Consider the following 26,296-nt stretch of genomic DNA (forward strand, 5'->3'; position numbering starts at 1 on the left):
CTGTACACCTCTTAAGGCTGGGCAGAAATTTTGAATAGGACAGGATTATATGGCACCCAGCGCCAGGTTCCATTGTTCAGCCCGCATGGCATTGTATGTAGACGGAAATATGGGAGTCGGGGCTTCACTTTCAACTTCCAAATCTCACTTGAATGCATTTCATTGGCAGAACCTAAATAACATTCGATCCTTAGGTACAGGGACTTTGAGAAATTTTCACCTTTCCATCCCCTTCCCTAGAGGAGATGAGGGTAGCGGATATATGAAGCTGTGAAATGAAGTCTGAATGTCAAAGTCCTGGCACAAGATTCTTCCTTTTTTTTTTTTTTTTTTTGAGACGGAGTTTCGCTCTTGTTACCCAGGCTGGAGTGCAATGGCGCGATCTCGGCTCACCGCAACCTCTGCCTCCTGGGTTCAGGCAATTCTCCTGCCTCGGCTTCCTGAGTAGCTGGGATTACAGGCACGCGCCACCATGCCTAATTTTTTATATTTTTAGTAGAGACGGGGTTTCACCATGTTGACCAGGATGGTCTCGATATCTTGACCTCGTGATCCACCCGCCTCGGCCTCCCAAAGTGCTGGGATTACAGGCGTGAGCCACCGCGCCCGGCCTCAAGATTCTTCCAATTATCTTCTAATAGATCATTTTTTTTCGTCAATGTTTTCCTCCTCCTGCATTACACTTAGCTGCTATTGTTTCTTATGTATCATGTATTTCATCTTTCTTTCTTGGATTCACTTTTCATTTTACTGGAATACCTCCTCCAAAAATTTTTTATTTGTATGCAGGTGATACTATTCTGAGTTTCAAATGTCCAAAAATACGTTGATTTTGTTTTCACATTTGATAGTTAATTTGTGCAATAAAGAAATTCAAGGCCTGACATGGTGGCTCACAACTGTAATCCCAAACTTTGGGAGGCTGAAGTAGGAGATCATTTGGGCCCAGGAGTTCTAGACCAGCCTGGGCAACATGATGAAACCCTGTCTCTACAAAAAACAAAAATTCCCTAGGTGTGGTGGTGTGTACCTCTTGTCCAAGTTACATGAACACACACACACACACACACACACACACACACACACATAAACATTTTTAATTCTAAAGAAAAAATTTTGAATTTCTTTGTCTTCTTTTTTTTTGAGACAAGGTCTCACTCTGCCACCTAGGTTGGAGTGCAGTGGTGCAGTCTTGGCTCACTGCAGCCTCTACTTCCCGGGTTCAAGCAATCTTACCACCTCAGCCTCCTGAGTAACTGAAAGGTAGAGGTGAGGACATTCGTCTAGTTCCTCAACGTTGCCCTTATTTTCTCTTCCTTTGTCTTTGTGTGTGTGTGTGTGTGTTTGTGTGTGTGTGCTCATGTGCACACTAGAGGAACGTTCTCAGGAGGCTGAGGTGGAAGGATCACTTGAACCCAGGAGGCGGAGGCTGCAGTGAGCCAACATTGCATCACTGCTCTCCAGCCTAGGCGACAGAGCGAGACTGTCCCCCAAGAAAAAGTAAACACAAAAAATAAAGAAATTCAAAATTTTTTTTTTGTAATTAAAAAATGTGTTGTATTTTGTATATTAAAGTTTTTAATCTTTATGGCTATTTTGTGGATACATGATGGTTGTGCGTGTTTACGGGGTACATGTGGTGTTTTGATATAAGCATACGTACAAAGATCAGTTTGGTTAACTGGGATATCCATCACCGCAAATATTTATCAGTTCTTTATGTTGGGAACATTCCAGATCTTTTCTGTTAGCTATTTTGAAATACATGGTAAGTCATTGTTAACTATAGTCATTCTACTTTGCTATAAAACACTAGAACTTATTCTTTCTAACTGTATTTTGCACTCATTCACCAACCCTCTTCATCTCCCTTAGAATTCTGAATTCCTCCATTGCCCTCGTGGTTCTAGCATTGCCTATGAGAAATATGATATTACTCTGCGAGCCTCGTTCTTTGGAAGGTAACCTGTTTTTTTTTTTCTTTGGAAGATTTTAGGGTACTTCCTTTATTTTTGGAGTTCTTAACTTTTAACAGGATATCTAGGCCATATATCCTGCTTGTACTGTGTAGGCCCTTTTAATTTGAAGACTGGTTTAATTCATGTTAAGGAAATTTTATTCTATTATTTCTTCATTCCTTCCCTTCCATTGTCTCTGTCCTTTCTTCCTAGGATGACTATTAGCTAGACGGTGGGAATTCTGGACTCTCCCCCATGCCTTCCAACATTGCCCCATATTTTCTTTTCCTGTGTTTTGGTGTGTGTACATATGTGTGTGTGTGTGTGTGTGTGTGTGTGTGTGTGTCCATAGAACAGGTTTTCTGGAGCCAGATAGCTAGACTTAGAATTCTGACTCAACTAATTTTTTGCTGTTTAAGCAAGTGACTTAATCTCTCTCTCTCTCTCTCTCTCTTTTTTTTTGAGACAGAATCTCTCTTTGTTGCCCAGGCTGGAGTGCAGTGGCACAATCCTGGTTCACTGCAACCTCCACCTTCCCAGTTGAAGCAATTTTTCTGCCTCAGCCTCCTGATTAGCTGGGATTACAGGCACCTGTCACCACACCTGGCTAATTTTTGTATTTTTAGTAGAGACAGGGTTTCTCCATGTTGGCCAGGCTAGTCTCGAACTCCTGACCTCAAATGATCCTCTTGCTCTATCCTCCCGAAGTGCTAGGATTACAGGCATGAACCACTGTGCCTGCTATTAATCTCTTTAACTCTGTTTCCTCACCTGTAAGATGGGAAGACTAACAGTACCTGCCTCACTGAGTTAGTTTGATGATTAGGAACGCGAGTAGGTTTAAAATGTGAAGAACAGAGCGTGGGCCTAACACGTAGGAGGCACTTCATACGTATTAGCTGCCAGCATTGTCAACAGTTTTTCCACTTGTTCATTGAGTCTTCATTTTTAAAATCATATTTTGAATTTCCAATAATTTTTCTTATTCTCTGATTTTATTGCCCTCTTTTGTAGCAGCCTATTTTTGTTTTATGGAGGCAATGTCCTTTCAAAGTTTTTCAAGGTTATTGATTACTATTTTAATTACTGATATTAGTTGTGGTTTAAAGTTTTTTTTTGTTCCTTTAATCTTGTTTGTTTATCATACTCTTTCTCTTTCATGTTCTGTTTTTTGTTTTTTTTTTTTTTTGAGATGGAGTTTCGCTCTTGTTACCCAGGCTGGAGTGCAATGGCGCGATCTCTGCTCACTGCAACCTCCGCCTCCTGGGTTCAGGCAATTCTCCTGCCTCAGCCTCCTGAGTAGCTGGGATTACAGGCACACACCACCATGCCCAGCTAATTTTTTGTATTTTTAGTAGAGACGGGGTTTCACCATGTTGACCAGGATGGTCTTAATCTCTTGACCTCATGATCCACCCGCCTCGACCTCCCAAAGTGCTGGGATTATAGGTGTGAGCCACCGTGCCCGGCCCATGTTCTGTTTTTTTTTTTTAATTTCTCAAATGTCTGGCAATCCTTTGATTGCCGAGGCACAATCGTGGGGCAAAGCCTATTCCCTTTGCTCTGGGAGGCGTTCTGGTGATTAGGATACTTGGCTGCTTTCTCACATACATGGCTGTCCACTCACTGACTGTGTGTGAGGGTTGCTGTGGCATCTGAGCGCATAGGTGGGTGGTGTCTGGTCAGGTTTCCCTCTGGTGTGTGTAGGGAGCACTCCCCAGGCAGCCACTGGAATGAGGTCTGCCCTAGAGGTGTGGTGCTTCAGAATAAAGCAGATTTCACTCTAGGGCAGAGTTGTGCTTCGGCAGACACTGTGGAGTCTCCTTTTCTCTGAGGCCCCCTGCTGCCACCAGGGCCCCAGCAGGTGGATCTCCATCTCTTGAGAGAGGAGTTCTCTGACGTTAGCTTGTGACCTGCTTTTCGTTTTGTGCATCACCCCCACGATTGTGCCTCGGCCTGTTCTGTCTCTTTGCATCCATCGGCTCAGGGCTTGGAGCTTCTCCAGTGCTGTCACCAAAAGTCCTGTTCTTCCTTTTTCTAGGAAATGAGTTTCTTCTCTTCCTTTCCAGTCAGTGCCGGGCCATCTGCTTTCTAGCTTCCAGGAATTATTTGAAATGATGGGTCTATCAACGGTGTCCATTCTTATTATGTAGTGTTGCTGTGGTTTATTTTCTTTTGTCTGTTCTTGTGTCCTGTCTGCCTCCACCCACTGTTCCCCCAAATGGAACCGTGCACAGGAAAGAGAACTGGGTGGACATTTATCTGCCTTATTGAACTAGAAAGTTTTCTTTTTTATTCTGAGCTGTCCAAGATTTTATTAATGATGCCAGTTTCCTCCCAGGTGGATTAATGTGAATGTATTTTTTATGTGGAGTGTCTCTCTGGATGTCCCCTTGAATTGTGTTTCTTGTCTGCATGATTTGCCTCTTCAGAGAGCTCAATTTTCTCTTTAATGAACACTTGGGGGCTTGGTCTGAGGATGTGACAGGGACTCCCTAAAATGGAAGTCGGCGTAACTATATGCTTCTCACTTTTTTTTTCTTCTCTACCCCCTCTGGCTGATATCACATAGCTTCTGTTTCTTATTTTGAATTAGCAGTAGGAAGTCAGCTGCATTCCTAGGCACAGGGATAAGCACTGTTATAGAATGAGTGTTTGTGTCCCCCAAAATGTAGAAGCTCCAACCCGCAATGTGACTATATTTGGAGGTAGTGCCTTTATGGAAGTAATTACATTTAAATGAGGTCTTAGGGTGGGGCCTGGAGCCAATAGAATTAGCGTACTTCTTAGAAGAATTGCCAGAGTGCCCCGTGCTGGGGCTGCCCTCACCAGAAACTGACCTTGTCGGATCTTGGTCTGGGACCTCCAACCTCTGTAGCTTTGAGAAAATAAATTCTGCTATTTAAGCCACCCATTCTAGACTCATTTTTTTTTTTTAATGGAAACTTGAACACACTAATACTGTTTAGGGAAAGATTGAATATACAAAAAAAGCAAAAACACAACACAATTATAGGGCCAGGAGCAGTGACTCACACCTGTAATCCCAGCACTTTGGGAGGCTGAGGCAGGTAGATCACCTGAGGGCAGGAGTTCAAGACCAGCCTGGCCAACATGCTGAAACCCCATCTCTACTAAAAATACAAAATTAGCCAGGCATGGTGGCAAATGCCTATAATCCCAGCTACTTGGGAGGCTGAGGGAGGAGAATGGGATGAATCCAAGAGGTGGAGGTTGCAGTGACCTGAGATCACACCACTGCACTCCAGCCTGGGTGACAGAGCAAGACTCTCAAAAAACAAATATGCAATTATGGATTGTCAGCATTTCCTTTTTTAATAAAAATTGAAGGGGCCTCATGTTTGGGATCTTCTTAGCTAAGATTAAAACCAAGCTCTGGAATGCCACAGTCCCGGTGACGAAAATGATTTTTCTTTTAAATTTGTGAAGCAGTTTTGCATATTTTTTCATGTCTGAATAGCAAGTTCAGGAAGCTTGACTCCCCTAATTCCAACCAATTTGGCAAAATACATTGAAAATAAATTGCTAACTTATTTTCAGCAGTATATTATTGACCAAGGAAATACAAAGCAGGATTTTAAGCCAATTAACCCAGCAGTGTTAGAATGAACAGCGAATGGGATCCAGAGATCGTCATTTCGGATGGTCGGTGCTTTTGAGTCAGGCTGGAGCTACGTTTGGTTTGCTCTGGCTAAAGCAGCCAGGGAATTTTCTATAGTGTGATTTGCACCCCAGCTGCAACAAAACATGGCACTCTCAAGATCAGAAGTCTCTATTTCTCTCGAGATCAGAAGTCTCTATTTTAAGTGTTTCCCCTTCACATTAAGGCCTCTCTGCAGCTGCATGTGACTAGGTAAGACACATTCGTGGAATATGTTGAAAATAGGCCATTTCCCCCCTCGTGCATTTTCACTCTTTCTATTCACGTTCGTCCCTCAAGCGTGAGCATTCCTTTTGCACTGTCACTCAGTCTCGTGGTGGTGTAAACCAGGCTTGTGGCTCTGAATACCAGCTACACAATGATGCCTCCCGGTGTGTATCTGCAGCCCTCTGCCCCAGGAACCCTGGGCGTGTCTCTTGAGTCTGGAGAATGGCAACCCCGTTCTTCCAGCTGCTCGGAGGCGTCTAGGGCTCTTGTTCTTAGGTCACGTTTACATCTTATACATCAGCAAATCTTGCATGCTGTGTTTAAAATAAATCAAGGCCCTGACTTCAGTGCCACCACCTTGGTACAACACCCCATCCTTTCACCTGGACTGCTGCAGAAGCTGCTGTTTCTGCCTTTGACTACTAAACTCTCTTTCAACACAAGCTGGAGGGAGCTTATCCTGCAACGCTTCCAGTCTCACGGTGAGAGCCAGGATCCCCCGTACTACCTTTCAACGTGGCCTCCCCATCGTCCGCTCCCTGGCCTTCTAGCGCTTTCCCGTTTCTAGTCGTGCTGACTTCTTGCTGGCCCTGCAGTACACGGGCACAGTCCCCTTCCCCAAGCCTTTGCGTTTCTTTTCCCTCTGCCTGGGAACGCTTTCCTGTCAGCATTTTTTTGTTTTTTTGTTTTTTTTTCTTGAGACAGAGTTTCGCTCTTGTTACCCAGGCTGGAGTGCAATGGCGCGATCTCGGCTCACCGCAACCTCTGCCTCCTGGGTTCAGGCAATTCTCCTGCCTCAGCCTCCCGAGAGGCTGGGATTACAGGCACGCGCCACCATGCACAGCTAATTTTTTGTATTTTTAGTAGAGACGGAGTTTCACCATGTTGACCAGGATGGTCTCGATCTCTTGACCTCGTGATCCACCTACCTCAGCCTCCCAAAGTGCTGGGATTACAGGCGTGAGCCACCGCGCCCGGCCTTCCTGTCAGCTTTCCGCACGGTTCACTCCTTCATCTCCTCTAAGTCCTTGCTCAAATGTGACCTAAGTTCACAGATTCTCTCTTCAGCAGTGTCTAATCTGCTATTTAGCTCATCCATTGAACTATTAATAGCAAAATCTTTTTGTTTTTAGAAGTGTGCTTGGTTGGTTTTCAAATCTGCCAGGACCTTTTTTTTTTTAAGTCTTGTACCTTGCTACTTTTTTTTTTTTGCCCAGGCTAGAGTGCAATGGCACGATCCTGGCTCACTGCAACCTCCACCTCCTGGGTCCTGGTTCAAGCAATTCTCCTGCCTCAGCCTCCCAAGTAGCTGGGATTACAGGCACATGCCACCATGCCCAGCTAGTTTTTGTATTTTTAGTAGAGACAGGGTCTCACCATGTTGGCCAGGCTGATCTCTAACTCCTGACCTCGGGATCTGCCTGCCTTGGCCTCCCAAAGTGCTAGGATTTCAGACATGAGCCACTGCGCCTGACCCTTTAGAAAAAATTTAAGCACGTTGTTTTATATTTATATGCCAGAATCCCATCATCCGAACTCTCTGGGACCTAATACACTTGTCTCTTTTCCGTTGCTTTTCTTTGCGGTGCCTGTGTGGTTTTTACTTTTTGTGTGGTTTGTACTTTTTGTGTGATTTTGTTGTTGTTTGAGGTTTTTTCATTTTCGTTGTTGTTCTTTTGAGACAGGGTCTTGCCCTGTTGCCCAGGCTGGACTGCAGTGGTTTGATCATGGCTCACTGTAGTCTCAACTCAGGCAACTCTCCCACCTCAGCCTCCCAACTATCAGGGACTGCAGGTGCACACCACCATGCCTGGCTAATTTTTGTTCTTTTAGAGTCTTAGCAGAGATGGCGTCTCTCTATGTTGCCCAGGTTGGCCTCAGACTCCTAGGCTCAAGCGATCCTCTTCCCTTGACCTCCCAAAGTGTTGGGATTATAGCTGTGAGCCCTTCTACTTGACCTGTGATTTTGAATTGTAAGTTCTGGTTTGTCTGTTTTCTCTCTGGGGTTGACAGAAGTTCTTCCAGAAGGAACTTATAATTGTCTCTGCTGAGTACCTGCTAAGCACTGACAACTGAGGGCAACTTTCAGTTAATTTCTCCCCTGAGGTTTATTAAACCAAACTGGTAGTGAAAAGCCAAGCCCAAATCTCTGTGAAGCAGACCCATAGTACCAATTCTAGAAGGGGAAGTTTATCTTCATACAGAGCCCAGTGGCCAAATTTTTTTTCTGGTCTACCCTTTCACGAACAAGGTTCTACTTCTTTTATTTATTTGTATTATTTTTATTTTCCTTTGAGACAGAGTCTCGCTCTGTCACCCAGGCTGGAGTGCAACAGCATAATCTCAGCTCACTGCAGCCTCTGCCTCCCGGGTTCAAGCGATTCTTCTGCCTCAGCCTCCCAAGTAGCTGGGATTACAGGCATGCGCTACCACATCTGGCTAATTTTGTATTTTTAGTAGAGGTGGGGTTTCACCATGTTGGCCAGGCTGGTCTCAAACTCCTGACCTCAGGAGATCTGACTGCTTGGGCCTCCTAAAGTGCTGGCATTATAGGTGTGAGCCACCATGCCCCTCCGAGGTGCTGCTTCTTTAAGGTTTCTGGCTTTATGAGACACTTGTTCCTACTCCCCACCTTGAGTGAGCCCAAGGCTCCGACTTCTGTCCTCTCTGCATCCACGAAACTCTCATCTCCCAGTTCTACACATCAGTGCTGTGGCTGGCAGCTGCGGCTTCACCATCAGCTTTCCGCTCTGCTTTCTGGCCCTTCTTTGTTTTAGGCTTTTGGGGATATCTTTTATTCTTTTGTGAGTACAGCTAGGTCTTTAAAAGCATATTTATTACATTTTTCCCAGCAATCTCGAGGTTTTGCCACATTACCCTTTTACTAGATGTAGAAATCCAGACTTTTCCACTCATGGATAATACTATGTTTTCTTTTCATAAGCTGTACTTTGCATATAATACTGTGTCACAGACATTGCATCATACCGTTAAGTGCTCTGCTACTAGATCATTTAAATGCCTTCATTATAATTCATTGTAGGGATATACAATAATATTTAATTATATCCTAATACTGGACATTTGAGGTTCCATTTTATTTGTAGTAGTATGTTTTTTATTAAATGTGAACCGTTGTTCCTTATTACCAGATTACATCCCTCCTACTTTTATGATATTAAATGTCAACTTTTAAATGAAATAATGGTAATAAGGTTTTAAAATTTTCTTAAATATCTTTACTTGACCATCCCTTTAAAACATCCCCCAGCTTTGTTTTTTATTTTGAGACGGATTCTTGCTCTGTTGCCACGCTGGAGTGCAGTGGCGTGATCTCGGCTCTCTGCAACCTCCACCTCCCGGGTTCCAGTGATTCTCCTGCCTCAGCCTCCCAAGTAGCTGGCGTTACAGGCACCCACCACTGTGCCCAGCTAACTTTCATGTTTTTATTAGAGACGGGGTTTCACCATCTTGGCCAGGACGGTCTCGATCTCTTGACTTCGTGATCCACCCTTGGCCTCCCAAAGTGCTGAGATTATAGACGTGAGCCACTGCGCCCAACCAACATCCCCTAGTTTTTAAAGTCCTTTTTGAATTCAGCATTTTATTATTAATTTAATTCAACATTATTGTTTCTTTGTGAGTGATGAGTTTGACTTACCGAGAAACATTTTATAGTTTTATTATTATATTTGGAAAAGAACTGTGAGGTGTATATAGAGAAGACTAAGACAGCAGCCAAACAAGAAATGTATTAAGACGAAAGTTTTTAAGAGAAAGATACATGATTACACGTGGTTCATTACTGAGAATATTCACATAGTTAGAGTCAAGTAAACCCTGCAGAAAATAAAAGTTAGTTTAAAAGTCTATATTGTATTCCTATGGGTTTTTAGAAAATAAGCTGTCAAAAATAGCCGTATTAAAAACTATACTGCAGTAAGAAACTTAAGTCAATCGCTCATCTTAAGGACATCAAGATAAATTAGACTTGTATGGTGTTTGAATATAATGAATTTTTAAGGCTCCCTCAAGAGGATCATGCTGGATGTTTTTCATTATTAATCAGGCTTGAAAAATAGCCTCAATTTTTATAGCAGTAATTTTTGTAAAGCCTTGTGCTTACGCAATATTTCCAAGGGGTAAGCAGCATACAACAGAGAGTCTTTAATATCTACAAACAATGTCTTCTGAGGAAGACTCTGGGGAATTATTCACTTTGACAGTTGTCTTCTTGGACTTCCAATTCTCCTAGAAAGCACTGTCTTGCTCAAAAGATAGATGCTCCCCAGCACTTTGGGAGGCCAAGGCAGGTGGATCACAAGGTCAAGAGATCGAGACCATCCTAGTCAATATGGTGAAACCCCATCTCTACTAAAAATACAAAAAATTAGCTGGGCATGGTGGTGCGTGCCTGTAATCCCAGCTACTCAGGAGGCTGAGGCAGGAGAATTGTCTGAACCCAGGAGGCGGAGGTTGCGGTGAGCCGAGATCGCGCCATTGCACTCCAGCCTGGGTAACAAGAGCGAAACTCTGTCTCAAAAAACAAACAAACAAACAGAAAAACATACTCTGTGAGAGGTCTCTTTCCCTGCCCTTGTGTCTCACCTGATCAATTGCCTTTTCTTCCCTTCTGCACATAATCACTTCTCTTTTATGTTCTTTGTTTCATATTCTTCTGTAATTTTTTGCAAACACAAGTGAATAGGATACATAGAAATAAATATTCTCCTTTCTTCTTCATAAAGGTAGCTCACTGTAGTCACTGACCTTGCTTGCTTCTTCTACGTAATATCTAGTGATTTCAAAATACCAATGTATATGGAACTGCATGGAATTTCAATACCTGGCTATATCATAATTTGTTAAACCAATCTCCTGTCAGTTGACATTTAGGTCGTTTCCAATCTTTTATTATTCATAATGCTATAATGTACATTTGTCATTCCACTTGTATGCAAATAAAAGACCAAAGTATAAAAGCTATACGATGTAAATTAATGCAATTGTTTTTGTTTTGTTTTGAGACAGAGTTTCGCTCTTGTTACCCAGGCTGGAGTGCAATGGCGCTATCTCGGCTCACCGCAACCTCCGCCTCCTGGGTTCAGGCAATTCTCCTGCCTCAGCCTCCTGAGTAGCTGGGACTACAGGCACGCGCCACCATGCCCAGCTAATTTTTTGTATTTTTAGTAGAGATGGGTTTTCACCATGTTGACTAGGATGGTCTCGATCTCTTGACCTCGTGATCCACCCGCCTCGGAGTCCCAAAGTGCTGGGATTACAGGTGTGAGCCGTTGCACCTGGCCAATTAATTCAATTGTTTAAAAATTTGTAACAATTAACTGTAAATACTATTACTTTTAATTATTCAGGAGATTTAGCCTTCATTTATTCATTCATACATTTATTGAATAAATTTGAGCTATTACTATATACCAACACCTCCTATAGTGCTGGAGATACAGTTGGGGAACGAGACAGCCCTTGCCTTGTGGCTTACAATGGAATGTTTGGGAATCGGGCAATGAGATGCTGAGTGATGATGACATAGTGGGGTCACTTGGCAGAGAAGAGAATGACACTGAGGGAATGGCTGATAAAACGATGTCATTCACTCTGCTACACCTAATTGCTTGGATTCTCTATGATAAGTATTTATTGCTTTTGTGAATTAGAAGAAAACCTAATTGATTTTTTTTTCTTAGTGAAGGAGAGAGACACATATGCAGCATAGCATAGGGAAAGAACATATTCTGTGGTATCAGACACACCCAGATTGGGTCTAATTCTTAGACACCTTCGCCTTTCTGAGCCTCAGTTTCATCATCTATAAAATGGGGACAATAATATGTAATTGTTTTTTTTTCTCAGATGATTAAAAGTAATTGATGTAAAGTGCCAGGAACACCCTAGAATGAATGGTAGTTTTCACAAATGTAAATTATAATTTTAATACATAGTTACTCTTGTGGTGATAGTCTGGCCTTGGGACCTGTCTAGAGGAGGGAGCAGTGACCTCAGCTTGGAGGCTGTGTTTGGGAAGCTCAGGAAGGCTGCATAGATAACTGGCTTTTGAGCTGGATATTTCCAGGGTATGGGAGCGAACACTGGGCGACTGGGAGGTGATAGAAAGAAGAGCAGGAGGAGAAGAGAAGGGCATGGAGACACGGTGGGGAGCCTTTGCTCCGTCTCCCGAGGCATCTGTCCTGACATATGGCAGGAATTGCTAAGGCTGGCTCCTTCCGTCATTTGAGTCAATCTGTGAAACATGCTCGCCGTTCGTCGCAGGCTTAGGAAAGCTGCCGTGGGGTGTCTGGAGGTTGCTCTTGTTTGACCTGTGTCTATTGGTCACAGCTACTTTTCTAAAAAGTAAATTCAACTGCAGTGAAATGGAGAGAGAAATCTATGAATAATATGTTCCTCTTATTATCCACAGGACAGTTCTGGGCAAGGCTTACAAAACACAGGCAGTAAAGAAGTAAATGTCAGATTCTGGCTCTGTTGAATCCTGGCTGCCACACACAGGATTGTTTTTCATACACTCAGCCCCAGCTGAGATGAAAGCTGTTAGCCGGCCCTGAAAAATAATTTGTTCCAGAGCAGCAGGATAATTCCATCTCTTTGAAATAAAGGTTACTCAATGCAAAACGATTGAAAATTAAAATTAAAATCCATTCCTTTTGTTCAGTGGGTTGTTTGAGGTCTTTCCCTCATTTTGTTTCTTTCTTTCCCTCAGCTGATCTATCTGTTCCTCCTCGTGTCCTTTCTCTTGTCAACCAGTCGTTTGTGCTTATATTAAGTGACTATAGAAATCAGTGGGGATTCAGGATATGGACTGACATCTGGGTTGGGCAGTTGCTTCTAGGAGTGAAGTGTAGATGTCAGCTCTTTCTCTTCATGGTGTTGTGTTAGGGGATATTCTGGGAGAGACATACATGAGCTGTAGTTCTCCATGGTCTGCCTGGGGCACATAGGCATTTTCTCATAGCTAGAGTTATCAGACAAAACAGTATAAGAATGTCCCAAATACTGGCCAGGCATGGTGGCTCACATCTGTAATCCCAGCACTTTGGGAGGCTGAGGTGAGCGGATCACAAGCTGAGGAGTTCGAGACCATCCTGACCAACATGGTGAAACCCTGTCTCTACTAAAAATACAAAAATTAGCTGGGTGCGGTGGTGGGCGCCTATAATCCCAGCTACTCAGGAGGCTGAGGTATGAGAATTGCTTGAACCCAGGAAGCAGAGGTTGCAGTAAGCCGAGATCATACCACTGCACTCTAGCCTGGAGATAGAGCAAGACTCCACCTCAAAACAACAACAACAACAAAAAACAATGTCCCAAATATTGCAGAATGAAAAAATGATGATTCACCTGAAATTCTGATTTACCTGGGAATCCTGCACTGCATTTTCATTTGCTAAGCCTGGCCACCCTGCTCGTTGCCTGCTCCTCTCAGCTGTGTGTGGATTCCCTTCCTGCACATAACCCAGGTCTTTTCTTTCTGCTCTCTGGTGTTACTCACTCGAAGCTCTTAATGCCGAGTAGCTGTAAGCCCCCAGTGACCCTAAGTAAAGGCAGGAATATTACATGTATTTATTTTTAAAGTATTAAAGACACTCACATAATTCACAGAGTACAAAAGATGATTTGTTTAAGAAAATTCTCCCTGAGCCCTCTCTCCCCTCATCAGCATAGATGTTAACAATTTTTTGTGTATTGTTCCAGAGATATTTTATACATTTTCAAGCACATTGATACTTACATTTTTCCCACCCATTTCCTTTCCCGTAAGAGGTGAGTAGTGTATATACGATTCTGCACTTGGCTTTCTACACCTGACAAAAGGTCTGGTCTATCGCAGTACATGAAGGGCTTCTTTAGTAATACAAGGTATTTCATTTGATGAGCAGACTGTAGGTTATTTAGTCAGTTTTCTGACAAACGTGGTTGTTTCCAGTTTTTCTTTCTTTCTTCCATCTTTTCTTTTTTAGACAGGGTCTCACTCTGTCACCCAGCTAGAGTGCCTTGACTTTCCAGATTCAAGTGATTCTCTCGCCTTGGTCTCCTGAGTAGCTGGCACTATAGGTGACGCCACCATGCCTGGCTAATGCTTTTATTTTTTGTGGAGACAAGTCTCGCTATGTTGCCTAGGCCTGCCTTGAACTCCTGGGCTAAGGTGATCTTCCCGCCTGGGCCTCCCAAAGTGCTGGGATTACAGGCTTGAGCCACCGCACCCGGCTATTTCTACTTTTTTTTTTGAAGGCTTATTCCAGTTTTGTGAGGCTAGCATGAGGCGTATGCATTTGCCAGGGGCAAATTTTTTGTTTTGTTTTGTTTTGTTTGTTTTGAGACGGAGTTTCGCTCTTGTTATCCAGGCTGGAGTGCAATGGCGCGATCTCGGCTCACCGCAACCTCCGCCTCCTGGGTTCAGGCAATTCTCCTGCCTCAGGCTCCTGAGTAGCTGGGATTAAAGGCACGCACCACCATGCCCAGCTAATTTTTTGTATATTTTTTAGTAGAGACGGGGTTTCATCATGTTGACCAGGATCGTCTCGATCTCTTGACCTTGTGATCCACCCGCCTCGGCCTCCCAAAGTGCTGGGATTACAGGCTTGAGCCACCGTGCCCGTCAACCAGGGGCAAATTTATAGTTGTGAACTAACCCATGCAGCAAATGCTATGTATCACTCGCAGTCCATTTAGAATCATTTGCGGTGGGCGACGGAGGGGACCGACTCGTTGTACTCCTCCTTGCTAATCCACATCTGCTGGAAGGTGGACAGTGAGGCCAGGATGGCGCCGCTGATCCACACTGAGTACTTGCACTCTGGGGATGCGGTGACCTTGATCACGGTGCTGGGTGCCAGGGAAGGTTAGAAGATCATAGTGTCAAACCTTTTGGAAGGCCGAAAGGTTTTACTGGGACAGGCTAAAAGCAGCCAGTTCTTCTTGAAGTATTAAGTCATAAGGTAAAAATTTAAAGACAATAAAACCTTCGCTAGTTAAGTCTGTTTACCCCACATTCCTTTGTCTCTACTCTGATTTGTTTGCCTATGTAAACTTCGTGCTGGATGGCTCTCTCAGGAGAAAGCTGAAAAAGAATTACCCATTAATGGTGTTTATTCTAAGCCCCCAAACCAAAATCTTTTCATCATTCGTAAAACCACTCTTTTAACCATGTTAATTATCCACAAATGTGTTAACTTAGAACCTCTGTTATTTAATTAATACTAAATGCAAAAAGAACAAGGAGTCAGAATCAGCTGCAATCGCCCTCTAAAAGCAGCTAACTGCCATCCCTAGCCCACTCAGATATACTGTACTAGGTGTAAAAGTGCATTCATTCTTCCGTGGTTAAGTGAAGGTCTGCAGAACCTCCACAGGTTGTAATCAGCGTCTCAGGTGGTAACCCCGACGTGATCCTCGTCACACTGGGGCTGTGATCTCCTTCTGCATCCTGTCAGTAATGCCTGGGTACGTGCTGCTGCCTCCGGACAGCACCGTGTTGGCGTACAGGTCTTTGAGGATGTCCACATAACACTTCATGGTGGAGTTGAAGGTGGTCTCGTGGATGCCACAAGATTCCGTGCCCAGAAAGGAAGGCTGGAACAGCACCTCCCATCACCAGACCCTCTCGTTGCCGATGGTGAAGACCTGGCTGTCAGGCAGCTCGTAGCTATTCTCCAGAGAGTAGGAGGATGCAGTGGTGGCCATCTGCTCAAAGTCCAGGGAGACGTGACAGAGGATTTCCTGCTTGGCCACGGTCGTGAAGGTGCAGCCACACTTGTGAGGATCTTCATGAGGTAGTCAGTCAGGTCCTGGCCAGCCAGGTTGACATGCGGGATGGCGTGAGGGAAGGCATAGCCTTCTAGATGGGCACTGTGTGGGTGACCCCATCTCCAGAATCCATGACAGTGCCAGTGGTGCACCCGGAGGCACAGAGGGACAGCGCGGCCTGGATAGCCACGAACATGGCTGAGGGTGCTGACGGTCTCAAACATGATCTCATCCATCTTCTCTCTGTTGGCCTTGGGGTTCAGTGGTGCCTCAGTCAGCAGTGCCGGGTGCTTCTCTGGGGCCATGCGCAGCTCCTTGTGGAAGGCATGGTGCCACATCTTTTCCATATCGTCCCAGTTGGTGACAATGTGCTGCTCAAGGGGGGTAACTCAGGGTCAGGATGGGCCTCCTTGCCCATCTAGGAGTCCTTCTAGCCGATGCCCACCGTCACGCCCTAGTGCTGGGGGCACCTGATGATGGAGGGAAACATGGCTGGGGGGCATCGTCCCCATGTCCCCAACAAAGCCAGCTTTGCATTCGTCGGAGCCGTTGTCACTGACTGAGCGCGTGGACCTCTTCTTCCTTTGCGGCTGGCAGAGGAGAGGGGCAGTGGAGTGGTGGGAGAGCAGCTGCGCAGGCTGGCGGCGGCAACTGGGCTGGTGTTCCGCTTCGTCTCCCACCTAGCTGTTGTTAATTGTTACAATTTGAAGAGAGATGGATATAATTTAATCTTCTGTTTATTTTTTAAACTGTTTTGTCCTTGAGACTTAAAGACAGGCATCTAAGCATCTTCTGTCTATGTTGCCAGTTGGTTATTGCAAAGTTATTTGGCACACAGAGCGGCAATTTTGAAACCATGTCATTTAAAAAAATGTTTTTAAGTAAAGGAACATATTTTAATTTAAAATGCATACTTAAACATTTACTTTTTTAACTACAATTGTTATCATTAGTAGATAGGAAATAAGTAGAACCTAGAAGTATAAATGTATCAGCTTATGTTTTAAATTGGTCCCTTAGGAAGTTGATGCTTTAGCTGGAGATATACGTAAACCTACAAAATTAATTGCTTCTATAAGAAGGCAGATTAGCTGTCATATAAGTGATTTCAGAATTCAGGGGTATATCTGCCACTTTAAAAATTGCCAGATTCTCATTTGGCCTTATAGTATGTGCATTCTCCATACAGCAGCCATTACTCACTGTGGGTGTCTGCTTAAACTTACCCGAACCAACGAATTTTCATAACCCATAAGCTGGAAAAAAAAAAGGCTAAACAGTGTCACTTATCAGATAAAAGTAGGTCTGGCTTCTCTCCTCCTCCCCTCTCTCCTCTCTCCTTTCTCTTCTCTTCTCTTTTATTTTTTTGAGATAGAGTCTCCCTCTTGTTGCCCAGGCTGGAGTGCAATGGTGCCATCTCAGCTCACTGCAACTTCTGCCTCCCAGGTTGGACCTACCTCAGCCTCCCCAATAACTGGGACTACAGGCATGTGCCACCATACCCAGCTAACTTTTGTATTTTTAGTAGAGATGGGATTTCACCATGTTGGTCAGGCTGGTCTCAAACTCCTGACCTCAGGTGATCCACCCAAGCATAATAAAATGCTTGGATTATAGGTGTGAGCCATCACACCTGGCCTGGCTTCTTAGAAATGGATGTTCAAGATAACCAGTGGCTTCAGTGAGAGAAAAGTTTATTTTCTCCTCAAGAATTCAAAGGTTGGGCTGGGCACAGTGGCTCACACCTGTAATCCCAGCACTTTGGGAGGCTGAGGTGGGGTGGAGGGGGGAATCCCCTGATTTCTGGAGTTTGAGACCAGCCTGACCAACATGGAGAAACCCTGTCTTTACTAAAAATACAAAAAATTAGCTGGGCATGGTGACACATGCCTGTAGTCCCAGCTACTTAAGAGGCTGAGTCAGGAGAATTGCTTGAACCCAGGAGGCAGAGGTTTCAGTGAGCCAAGACTGTGCCACTGCACTCTTGCCTGGGCGACACAGCAAGACTCTGTCTCAAAAAAAAAAAAAAAAAAGCCTGGGCGGGGTTGCTTATGCCTTTAATCCCAGCACTTTTTGAGGCTGAGGCAGGCAGATCACCTGAGGTCGGGAGTTCAAGATACGCCTGACCAACATGGAGAAACCCCGTCTCCATTAAAAATACAAAGCATTAGCCAGGCGTGGTGGTGCATGCCTGTAATCCCAGCTACTCAGGAGGCTGAGGCAAGAGAATCACTTGAACCTGGGAGGCAGAGATTTCAGTGAGCTGAGATCATGCCATTGCACTCCAGCCTGGGCAACAAGAGTGAAACTTCATCTCAAAAAAAAAGAGAGATAATTCAAAGGTTGGCTGGCTGGGGCTGTAGGCAGTGCCATGTCTTCCAGGACCCAGCTCCTTCCATCTCCCCAGCACTGACTTGCTTTCTCAAGGCCCCCGTGTCGCCCTAGATGGCTGCTGTGGCACCAGAACTTATATTCTATTCTAGGCAGCAGGAAGAAGAAGAGATGAGGAAGACAAAAAGAGCTTTCCTTGGAAGTTTTATTCAGTAGTTATCTCTGACCAGTGCATAATCACATGACCACACTAAGCTGCAAAGGGTCAGGGGAGGCTGGGAAATGTAGTCTGTTAGCTGGGTATTCTGGGACCCCAGATAAATATGTGAGTTTTATTACCAAGGAATAAATGGAGAATGTTCACTGAACTGGCAGTCTTTGCCGCAGTCACCTTCATCTTAGCCTTGAGCCTCCTTCTCTGCATCCTTGACCTTCATCCCTTCCTTGTCCATGTCCTGGCACAGGAAGTGCTCCATCAGTCCTTGCGGAATACGTTTCTGTGCTTTGCCCATCTCTAGCCCCATCTCTGGGCTCACCCCATCCCCACATCTCATTCATTCTCTGACACCAGTCAGAGCCTTATCCCATCTCTGAATCAATGATGTCATCACCATCACCCCAAGAAGGGAGGGAATTCAGGTGGGGTGAGGCTTCTCAGGTAGTCATGCATGACAGGAAACCTAAGAAGGGATGAGACTGAGGGAAAAGATCTGGCCAGAAAGATCTGGAGTCAGAAATACCCATTCCAACATCTCTCGGTAATTTTGTTTAAAAATCTGTATCAGAATGACCATGTTAAAATATCTGTTTTCTGTAAAAATGAAAACTACAAGCATATTTTATTAATGTAAAGATAAGATGTGTTCAGTTTAGAAAAAATAGAAAATACAGATCAGAAAGGAAGCAAACAAGGAAAAGAAAAAAAGCATGTATTATTCTCACCAGTTTTCACCATGGGGGGACATTTCCTTTCAGATTTTTACATGTATAAAATTGATCCATGCAGAGTTTGTGAAAGGATATATGGGCTTGTACTATTTATAACATTTTGAACTTGTGAAGCCTTATTTTAAAAGTTCTATTTTGTCACTCAGTTCAGCTTTACCTTTTATGAAAATTGTTAAGGAACTTGACAGGCTTTCTATGTAAATCCTACCTTTTTAATGACGGAAAACTACAGTGCAGTGGGCAAAAGGCACGGAGCAGGAGAGAGCACGAGTTCATCAAGAGAACTGGGTCATTCGTAGACTGAATAATAAGTAAGGAAGGTCTTAAGTAATCCAGAATGGAGTGGACGAACTTCACAGAACCATCAAGGAGGGCGGGGGTGCCACAGGGAAAGCTTGAGGTCTTCATTCTAAAGGCTGACTGTGAAACTTAGCATCCTTTCCTGTAAAATGACAATTGAGAACTCCTAATTCAGAAACAGTTGCTACACGTAGATCAAATAAGATATGTGAAGCAGTATTTAACCCATAAAGTACTAATTAACTATGTATTTAAAAAGTAACACTTGGCCGGGCACAGTGGCTCATGTCTGTAATCCCAGCACTTTGGGAGGCCAAGGCAGGTGGATCATGTGAGGTCATGAGTTCAAGACCAGCCTGACGAACATGGTAAAACACCATCTCTACTAAAAATACAAAAATTAGCTGGGCATGGTGGCGGGTGCCTGTAATCCTAGCTACTCGAGAGGCTGAGGCAGGAGAATTGCTTGAACCCAGGAGGCGGAGGTTGCTGTGAGCTGAGATCGCGCCATTGCACTCCAGCTTGGGTGACAAGAGCGAAACTGTCTCAAAACAAAAACAAAAAAAAAGCAACACTTATAAGCTATTAGAGCTGAAGGATTTTTTGATAACATCTAGTCCATATGCCTTTTAATGTTGAGGGAATGGAGACGCATTGTTTCCTTGCATTAATGTGCCTCTGTTGAGAATGGGAAATGCTTCTTATGCTCAGCAGCTGTAAGCTTGCACTGAGATAATGACAATGAATTGCTTTCCAGGTACAATATAGCTGTGAAAGCTGTACCTTGCACAACCACAGTCCATTTGCCAAACTGTGTGCCTTCAGAGCCGTGTCTTCTCTTAGAGCTGCCTTTCCTTAATTTGCCTGAAGGTACCATATGGTACCGTGGATGCTCAATCTTTATCCATGGGGTTCTTGACCAGTTATCCCTGGCTGATAGCAGTGTTGCTATTCTGGGCCCCAGCACCTCGGGAATAAATGTCATTTCTGGGAAACCAGTTGCTGTTCTCTCGTCCTTTGGTTAGGAAGTGGTCAATGGCTGCAGGTGGGAGATCAGCAGTCTTCCCTTCCAGCTCCCATCTCGAACCATATTTTCCTCACTGGAAGCAAAGGAAGTTATTGGTGGCAAACTTTGCACAACCAGGTATTCTTCCTCTAAGCTTTTAGGCATGAAACCTATGAAATGCTTGGTTTGCTCCCTCCGTTTTACCTCATCAGAGCAGCGTTCTGATAGCCTCAGATCCGCTGTACTGACACAGAGTCATTACACCCACCTCCTGACCTGACCTTAGCTCACCTGCGCTCTGGTTCCTCCGTCCCTTGGTCTAACTCAGCCCAACTCTGGACCTTAAAGATCCTTTTCACCTACCCAGAACATGGCCAGCGGTGGTGTCAGGCTAGGCACTCCCATGCTCCGGTCACTGGCAGGCCCCTACCTGCAGCTCAACAGCCGGCACTCTCATGATTTCAGTTGTTTCTCGATTAAACTCAAAAACAAGGTCTAGAACTTCCAGACAGCATCGTAAGGTTTGATTTGTTTGCAGGCTCCTTGTCCTTTCCGGCTACTTTCTGCCTCCCCCAGGCTGCCAGAGTTCTGAAATAACTGACTGGAGATGCCTGTTTCCTTCTCTCTTTTTCATCCCTACGATGCTTATAAATTCCTTTTTTTTTCTTTTGAGAGAGTCTTACTCTGTCACCCAGGCTGAAGTGCAATGGTGTACTCTTGGCTCACTGCAACCTCTGCCTCCTGGGTTCAAGCCATTCTCCTGCCTCAGCCTCCCGAGTAGCTGGGATTACAGGTGACTGGCACCACGCCCAGCTAATTATTGTATTTTTAGTAGAGACGGGATTTCACCATGTTGGCCAGGCTTGGTCTCGAACTCCTGACCTCAGGTGATCCACTTTGGCCTCCCAGAGTGCCAGGATTACAGGGGTGATCCACTGCGCCTGGCCAACACTTATAAATTTCTAAGAGTACTACAGGGCTTCTGGAACCAGGGGTAAGGAAGAGTCTTACCTTCCCATAAGGTTTTATCCACACATCCTCTGTGTGGGGGGAGGAGGAATAAAGTGGGGTGGGTGGGAGAGAATGGTGTGAACTGGAACTAAAATCTAGTTTACTACAACGTACCAACTGGCAACTCACCGGAGCATTCTGACACCACGTTAGGAAACCTCATCTAGGTGTTTTGAGCATGAACTTGCGTGCTTCCTCCTGGGAGCCTGTGTTACGCATTTGAAATAATAAGCACTTGGAGTGCAGCTCCACGTCCGGACTACCTTGTACTGGTTCTTCTGCCTCGAGCAAACCAGTTCACTTTTTTTGAACCTCAATTCTATCATCTAATGCAGAGATGATAATACTGTCTGAGTTGTTGTGAAGATCACACTGAGAAAGTACCAGGCAAAAGTGAAGTGCTTGTATTAACTCAATTCAATTCAATGTAAGACGCTTATGATTGTATTTAATAAGATGCACGAGTATTTTAAATACCACTAAGGAAAAAAACGCTGTCAGCTAAGCCAAAATACATCCCTTTCTTCTCACTTAGAGTTTTAAACAAATTGAAAGAGATGGAGGGGGTGCTTAGACAGATTTTTATTGTGAATCATTCTTGTGCATATGTAAAAAGGAACGTATAATTGACATATATTAAGGTATTCCTAAATCTTCTTCCTGCCCAATAACTTGTCAGTGCATTTACTGACGCCTGAGGCTTTTCCAGATATGGCCTGTGTGCCACCATGAGCTTGGGGGAGGCGGCGTTTCTTAGGACAGATATGGCCTCTGTGCCACCGTGAGCTTGGGGGAGGCAGCGTTTCTTAGGACAGATATTGCCTGTGTGCCACCATGAGCTTGGGGGAGGTGGCATTCTTAGGAGGGTGCTTTGTGTTGTCTTCAGGATGTCCTTCCAAGCCTCTGACCCCGCTTCTGCACAGCTGATGTGCATGCATAAGCAGTGGCACCCACTTCCTGCCTGGCACATGGCCTTCTGCAACTCTAGGACATCCTGATATCAGAAATGCTAAAATGTAGAAATATTTATGTGTTAGAATTAATGAAATAGAGCCTGGGCATGATGGCTCACGCCTGTAATCTTTGCAAGGCCGAGACAGGCAGATCACTTGAGGCCAGAGGTTTGAGACCAGCCTGGCCAACGTGGCAAAACCTCATCTCTACTAAAAATACAAAAATTAGCTGGGTGTGGTAGTACATGCCTGTAGTGCCACCTATTCAGAGGCTGAGACACAAGACTCACTTGAACCCAGGAGGCAGAGGTTGCAGTGAGCTGAGATTGCGCCACTGCACTTCAGCCTGGATGACAGTGCAAGACTCTGTCTCAAAAAAAAGAAAAAGAATTTATGAAATATGGTAGTATGATTTATTCCATCATAATTCCATAGTTTTAGCTTTGAGAGCCTGTATATAAAAGCAGACAATGGCCAATCAAACATAAAATAGAATTTTGGCCAGCAATCCACAGCCCAGGACACCAGTCCCTTATCTGCAATAAGCAGCCTAGGAAGCCAAACTGCTCTAAGTCAGACTTCCAGGAAGCCAAATTGATATCGCAATGGAAGCTACACAGTAACTTCTGTAACAATCAGCCCTCAATGACCAGGACTCGATTAACAACTAGTGGCTACCTTCATTTTAATCCCTTCTTCCAACTTTGGGCCAGTCAGAGAAAGCCAGACATGCCTCCTTAACCAACCACATAGGGTGCCCCATTTCTAGTGAGCTGCCTGCAGCCTCCCCAGCAACAGCCTCCAATTAGAGCACACCTGGGGCTTTCCCTTTCTCCACTCTAAAGCTTTCCCACTCCTCTGCCTGTCTTCGAGTGTCTGCCAAACACAAGTGATGGGGGCTGACTGCCTTGCTATAACAAGCTCTGAAGGAATAGCCTTTGCGTTTCTCATTTGGTTGGTCTTTGTTTATTTCCACAGCTTGTAAGGAGAGTGAGCCTAAAATTCCTTGGCTCTTCTTAGAAGCTGTACTGGCTATTTGAACAAACTCTGGGTGGATGGATGCCTAGGATGTGGCTCTGTGATGTGACCAGGACAGGCTTCCCACCGACATGAATGAATGATAGAAATAATTTTGGATGTTTCCACATTTACCTATTTTCTTCCTTCCTCTTTTCTGTCTTTCCTTTGAAGTTCTTGAGGCCAAATCTGGTTCCTGAAAAACATCAAAGAAAGCGTGCAGCAAACGCTCTTCAGGGCTGCTTCAGAAGCCGGCATCCCCCACCGTGCGGTGCAGAATGGCGGCCCCTACAGGTGTGCTCTCCTCATTGCTGCTGCTGCTGACAATTGCAGGTGAACTGCTCACTACCCTGGAGATACCCGTGTTGGGCATGAGCTTCTTGTCTATGTAAGCAACTCAGATCCACCTGAGGTGAAGGTGCTGTTGGTTTGCTTTGCAATAGAATTCTTTTACATGTAAAAGCATGAAAGGCAGACCTCATGCGTGAGTGGTTTTCTGTAAACAGGAATGTAAATGTATTATTATCATGACTGTTTCATGGGAAAATAAAAACACATTTCATATATACTAGGAAAACTTTATATTTGTATATTACATACTAGATCTGACTGGAAAGGCCAGACTTTCTTTTGTCAGAAATCTTTATTTTTACTATACTCACTGCTTATGGTGGATACACTCATGGCAAAACATCACCGGTCAGCATCGTTTATGGTGATCCCTGGCTAGGCTGGTCCAGCTCAGCCCATCTGAGTGTACCCAGGATTAAGGGTGGTGATATGACCAGGAAGACTGTTACGTACAGTTTGACGAAGTGAAACAAAGCCGTAGTGAGGATGACCTTAGAGAGACCCTTGTTTATTTTATTTTATTTTTTATTTTTTGAGACAGAGTCTCACTCTGTCGCCCAGGCTGGAGTGCAGTGGCGCGATCTCGGTTCACTGCAACCTCTGCCCCATCAGGTTCGAGCAATTCTCCTGCCTCAGCCTCCCGAGTAGCTGGGATTATAGCGCCTGCCACCCCGCCTGGCTCATCTTTGTATTTTTAGTAGAGATGGGGTTTCACCATCTTGGCCAGGCTGGTCTTGAACTTCTGACCTCATGATCCACCCACCTTGGCCTCTCAGAATGCTGAGATTACAGGTGTGAGCCACCGCACCTGGCCGAGAGACCCTTGTTAAAATGCGGTTTCTTATGCCACACTCCAGACCTACTGGATTAGAACTCCTGGGTGTGGCTCGGGGATCTGGGTTTTCAGCAACACATGGAGATGATTTAGAAGCACTCAAATTTTGGGCAGCACCATCTTACATGGTGTGAGGGCCACTCCAGACAGTCCTGCCACTGGAAAAGCCCTGCCGTGACTGGCAGATCACTTACTCCCTCCACCACCCAGTTTATTAAACTCACCGCTGCTTAGCGTGTAAGACAAAATGTACCCTTATTTCATGTTTAATATGCTCCGGAAAATACCTTCATTCATGTTTTAGATGATGTCATTAATGTTTAGAGACCCATATTTTTTTCCTTGCAAATCTCTACTTTTTCATTCCTTTGTCTTTTTCTTATGAGGTGGTGTTCTCCGTTAATTCAAAATATCAGTTCCTGAGTTATGGCATCCCAACAAATGTTATTCGCAATGTGCTCATCTTCCATCTTTATGTAGGGGGCAGTTGGCAGAACTAGCTGAGGCTTTATTTTACAAAAAAACCCAATTGAATTGTTTTGTAGCTAGAGGCCTAGGCAAGCGGGGAGTGAGCTCCCCTGTGGGTGGGCTGAGGGAAGGGCTGAGCCTCAGGTGGGTCTCCTGTCCCCTATGCTCCCCCTGCACAGCAGCCTCCCCCACAGGCTCTGTGGCAGCCACAGGAGGGGGTAGGCTGGGGGGGCTGCTGTGGCCATTCACTTGGGCAGGACATCAGAGGACTCAGACACCAGCTTTCTATCATGGCTCTCGATCTTCTTCACAACCATGGTCCTGAAGGAGCTGGAGCACCCATCGGAGCCAAAGCTGGAGCCCAGGCTGTAGCTGAGGCCAGGGCTTGTGAGGCCCCCATAGGCCCAGCTTAGTTCATCTGAGTAGCCACTACTGGTCTTCATACAGAAACTCATGTTCTGTATCGCAGACTCTAGCCAGCTCCCCTCGTCCTCCAGCAGCTTCCTGCAGGTGACGATCTCGATGTCCAGGTTGGCTTGATCATCAGCTCCTGGTACTCACACAGCTGCTGTGCCATGTCCTGCATGGCTGCTGTGGGGCAACCTCTAGCTGGGACAGCTTGGCACTGGCATCCTTAATGGCCAGTTCCCTATGCTGCTCCGCATCTGCAGTGGTGCCTTCTAGGGAAGCCCTCTGGACTTTGAGGCCCTCAGTCTCAGCCTGGAGCCAGCTGCTCTTCTGGTTCATCTCAGGGATCTCTGTCTTTGCATGATGCAGGTCATCCTTGTGCTTCCCAGCCAGCGCCTGCGCCTCCTCATACTTGATCTGGTGCAGGCTCTCAGCCCCACCCTGGCTGCGGTTGATGATCTCCTTGTACTGGGCCTCGATCTCAGCAATGTAGCTGTCTATGTCCGGGGAGCAGCTGTTGTCCATGGACAGCACCACCAATGTGTCCGACACCTGGGACTGCAGCTCCCGGGTCTCCTCTTCATGCAGCTGCCTGAGGAAGTTGATCTCATCATTTAGCCCCTCTAGGAAAGACTCCAGCTCACCCTGTTCATGTAAGCTTCATCCACATCCTTCTTGATGATGACAAATTCATTCTCCATCTCTAAAATTATTTGTGGTTCTTTTTTTTTTTTTTTTGGAGATGGAGTCTCACTCGGTCATCCAGGCTGGAGTACAATGGCATGATCTTGGCTCACTGCAACCTCTGCCTCCTGGATTCAAGCATTTCTCCTGTTTCAGCCTCCTGGGAAGCTGGAATTACAGGCACCCGCCACCATGCCCAGCCAGTTTTTGTATTTTTAGTAGAGACAGGGTTTCACCATGTTGGTCCAGCTGGTCTCGAACTCCTGCCCTCAGGTGATCCACCAGCCTTGGCCTCCCAAAGTGCTGGGATTACAGGTGTGAGTCACTGTGCCCAGCCTTCTGTAAAATTATTGATCT

General features: G+C 45.1%; 1 protein-coding gene and 1 pseudogene across 17 annotated transcripts in view; one reads left to right on the top strand and one right to left on the bottom strand.

Moving 5' to 3' along the window:
- KIAA0319 (KIAA0319 ortholog) overlaps positions 1-26,296 on the top strand; it is a 108,297-nt gene that overhangs the window by 20,808 nt on the left and 61,193 nt on the right. For 11 of the 17 annotated variants that reach the window (XM_078368192.1, XM_054253677.2, XM_078368194.1 and 8 more), the window contains exon 2: positions 23,368-23,526. Coding sequence is in view for 6 of the 17 variants with exons in the window: in XM_054253677.2 (XP_054109652.1) it covers positions 23,472-23,526 (55 nt within the window). In the remaining 11 variants the exon portion in view is untranslated. Of the gene's footprint in view, positions 1-23,367; positions 23,582-26,296 lie in introns of all 17 variants that reach the window. The other 6 variants (XM_078368184.1, XM_078368185.1, XM_054253681.2 and 3 more) reach the window with 2 other exon arrangements.
- Positions 14,476-20,617, bottom strand: LOC144582296 (actin, cytoplasmic 2-like; annotated as a pseudogene).

This window comes from Callithrix jacchus, chromosome 4, assembly GCF_049354715.1.
Source record: "Callithrix jacchus isolate 240 chromosome 4, calJac240_pri, whole genome shotgun sequence".
Classification (NCBI taxonomy): Eukaryota; Metazoa; Chordata; class Mammalia; order Primates; family Cebidae; genus Callithrix; species Callithrix jacchus.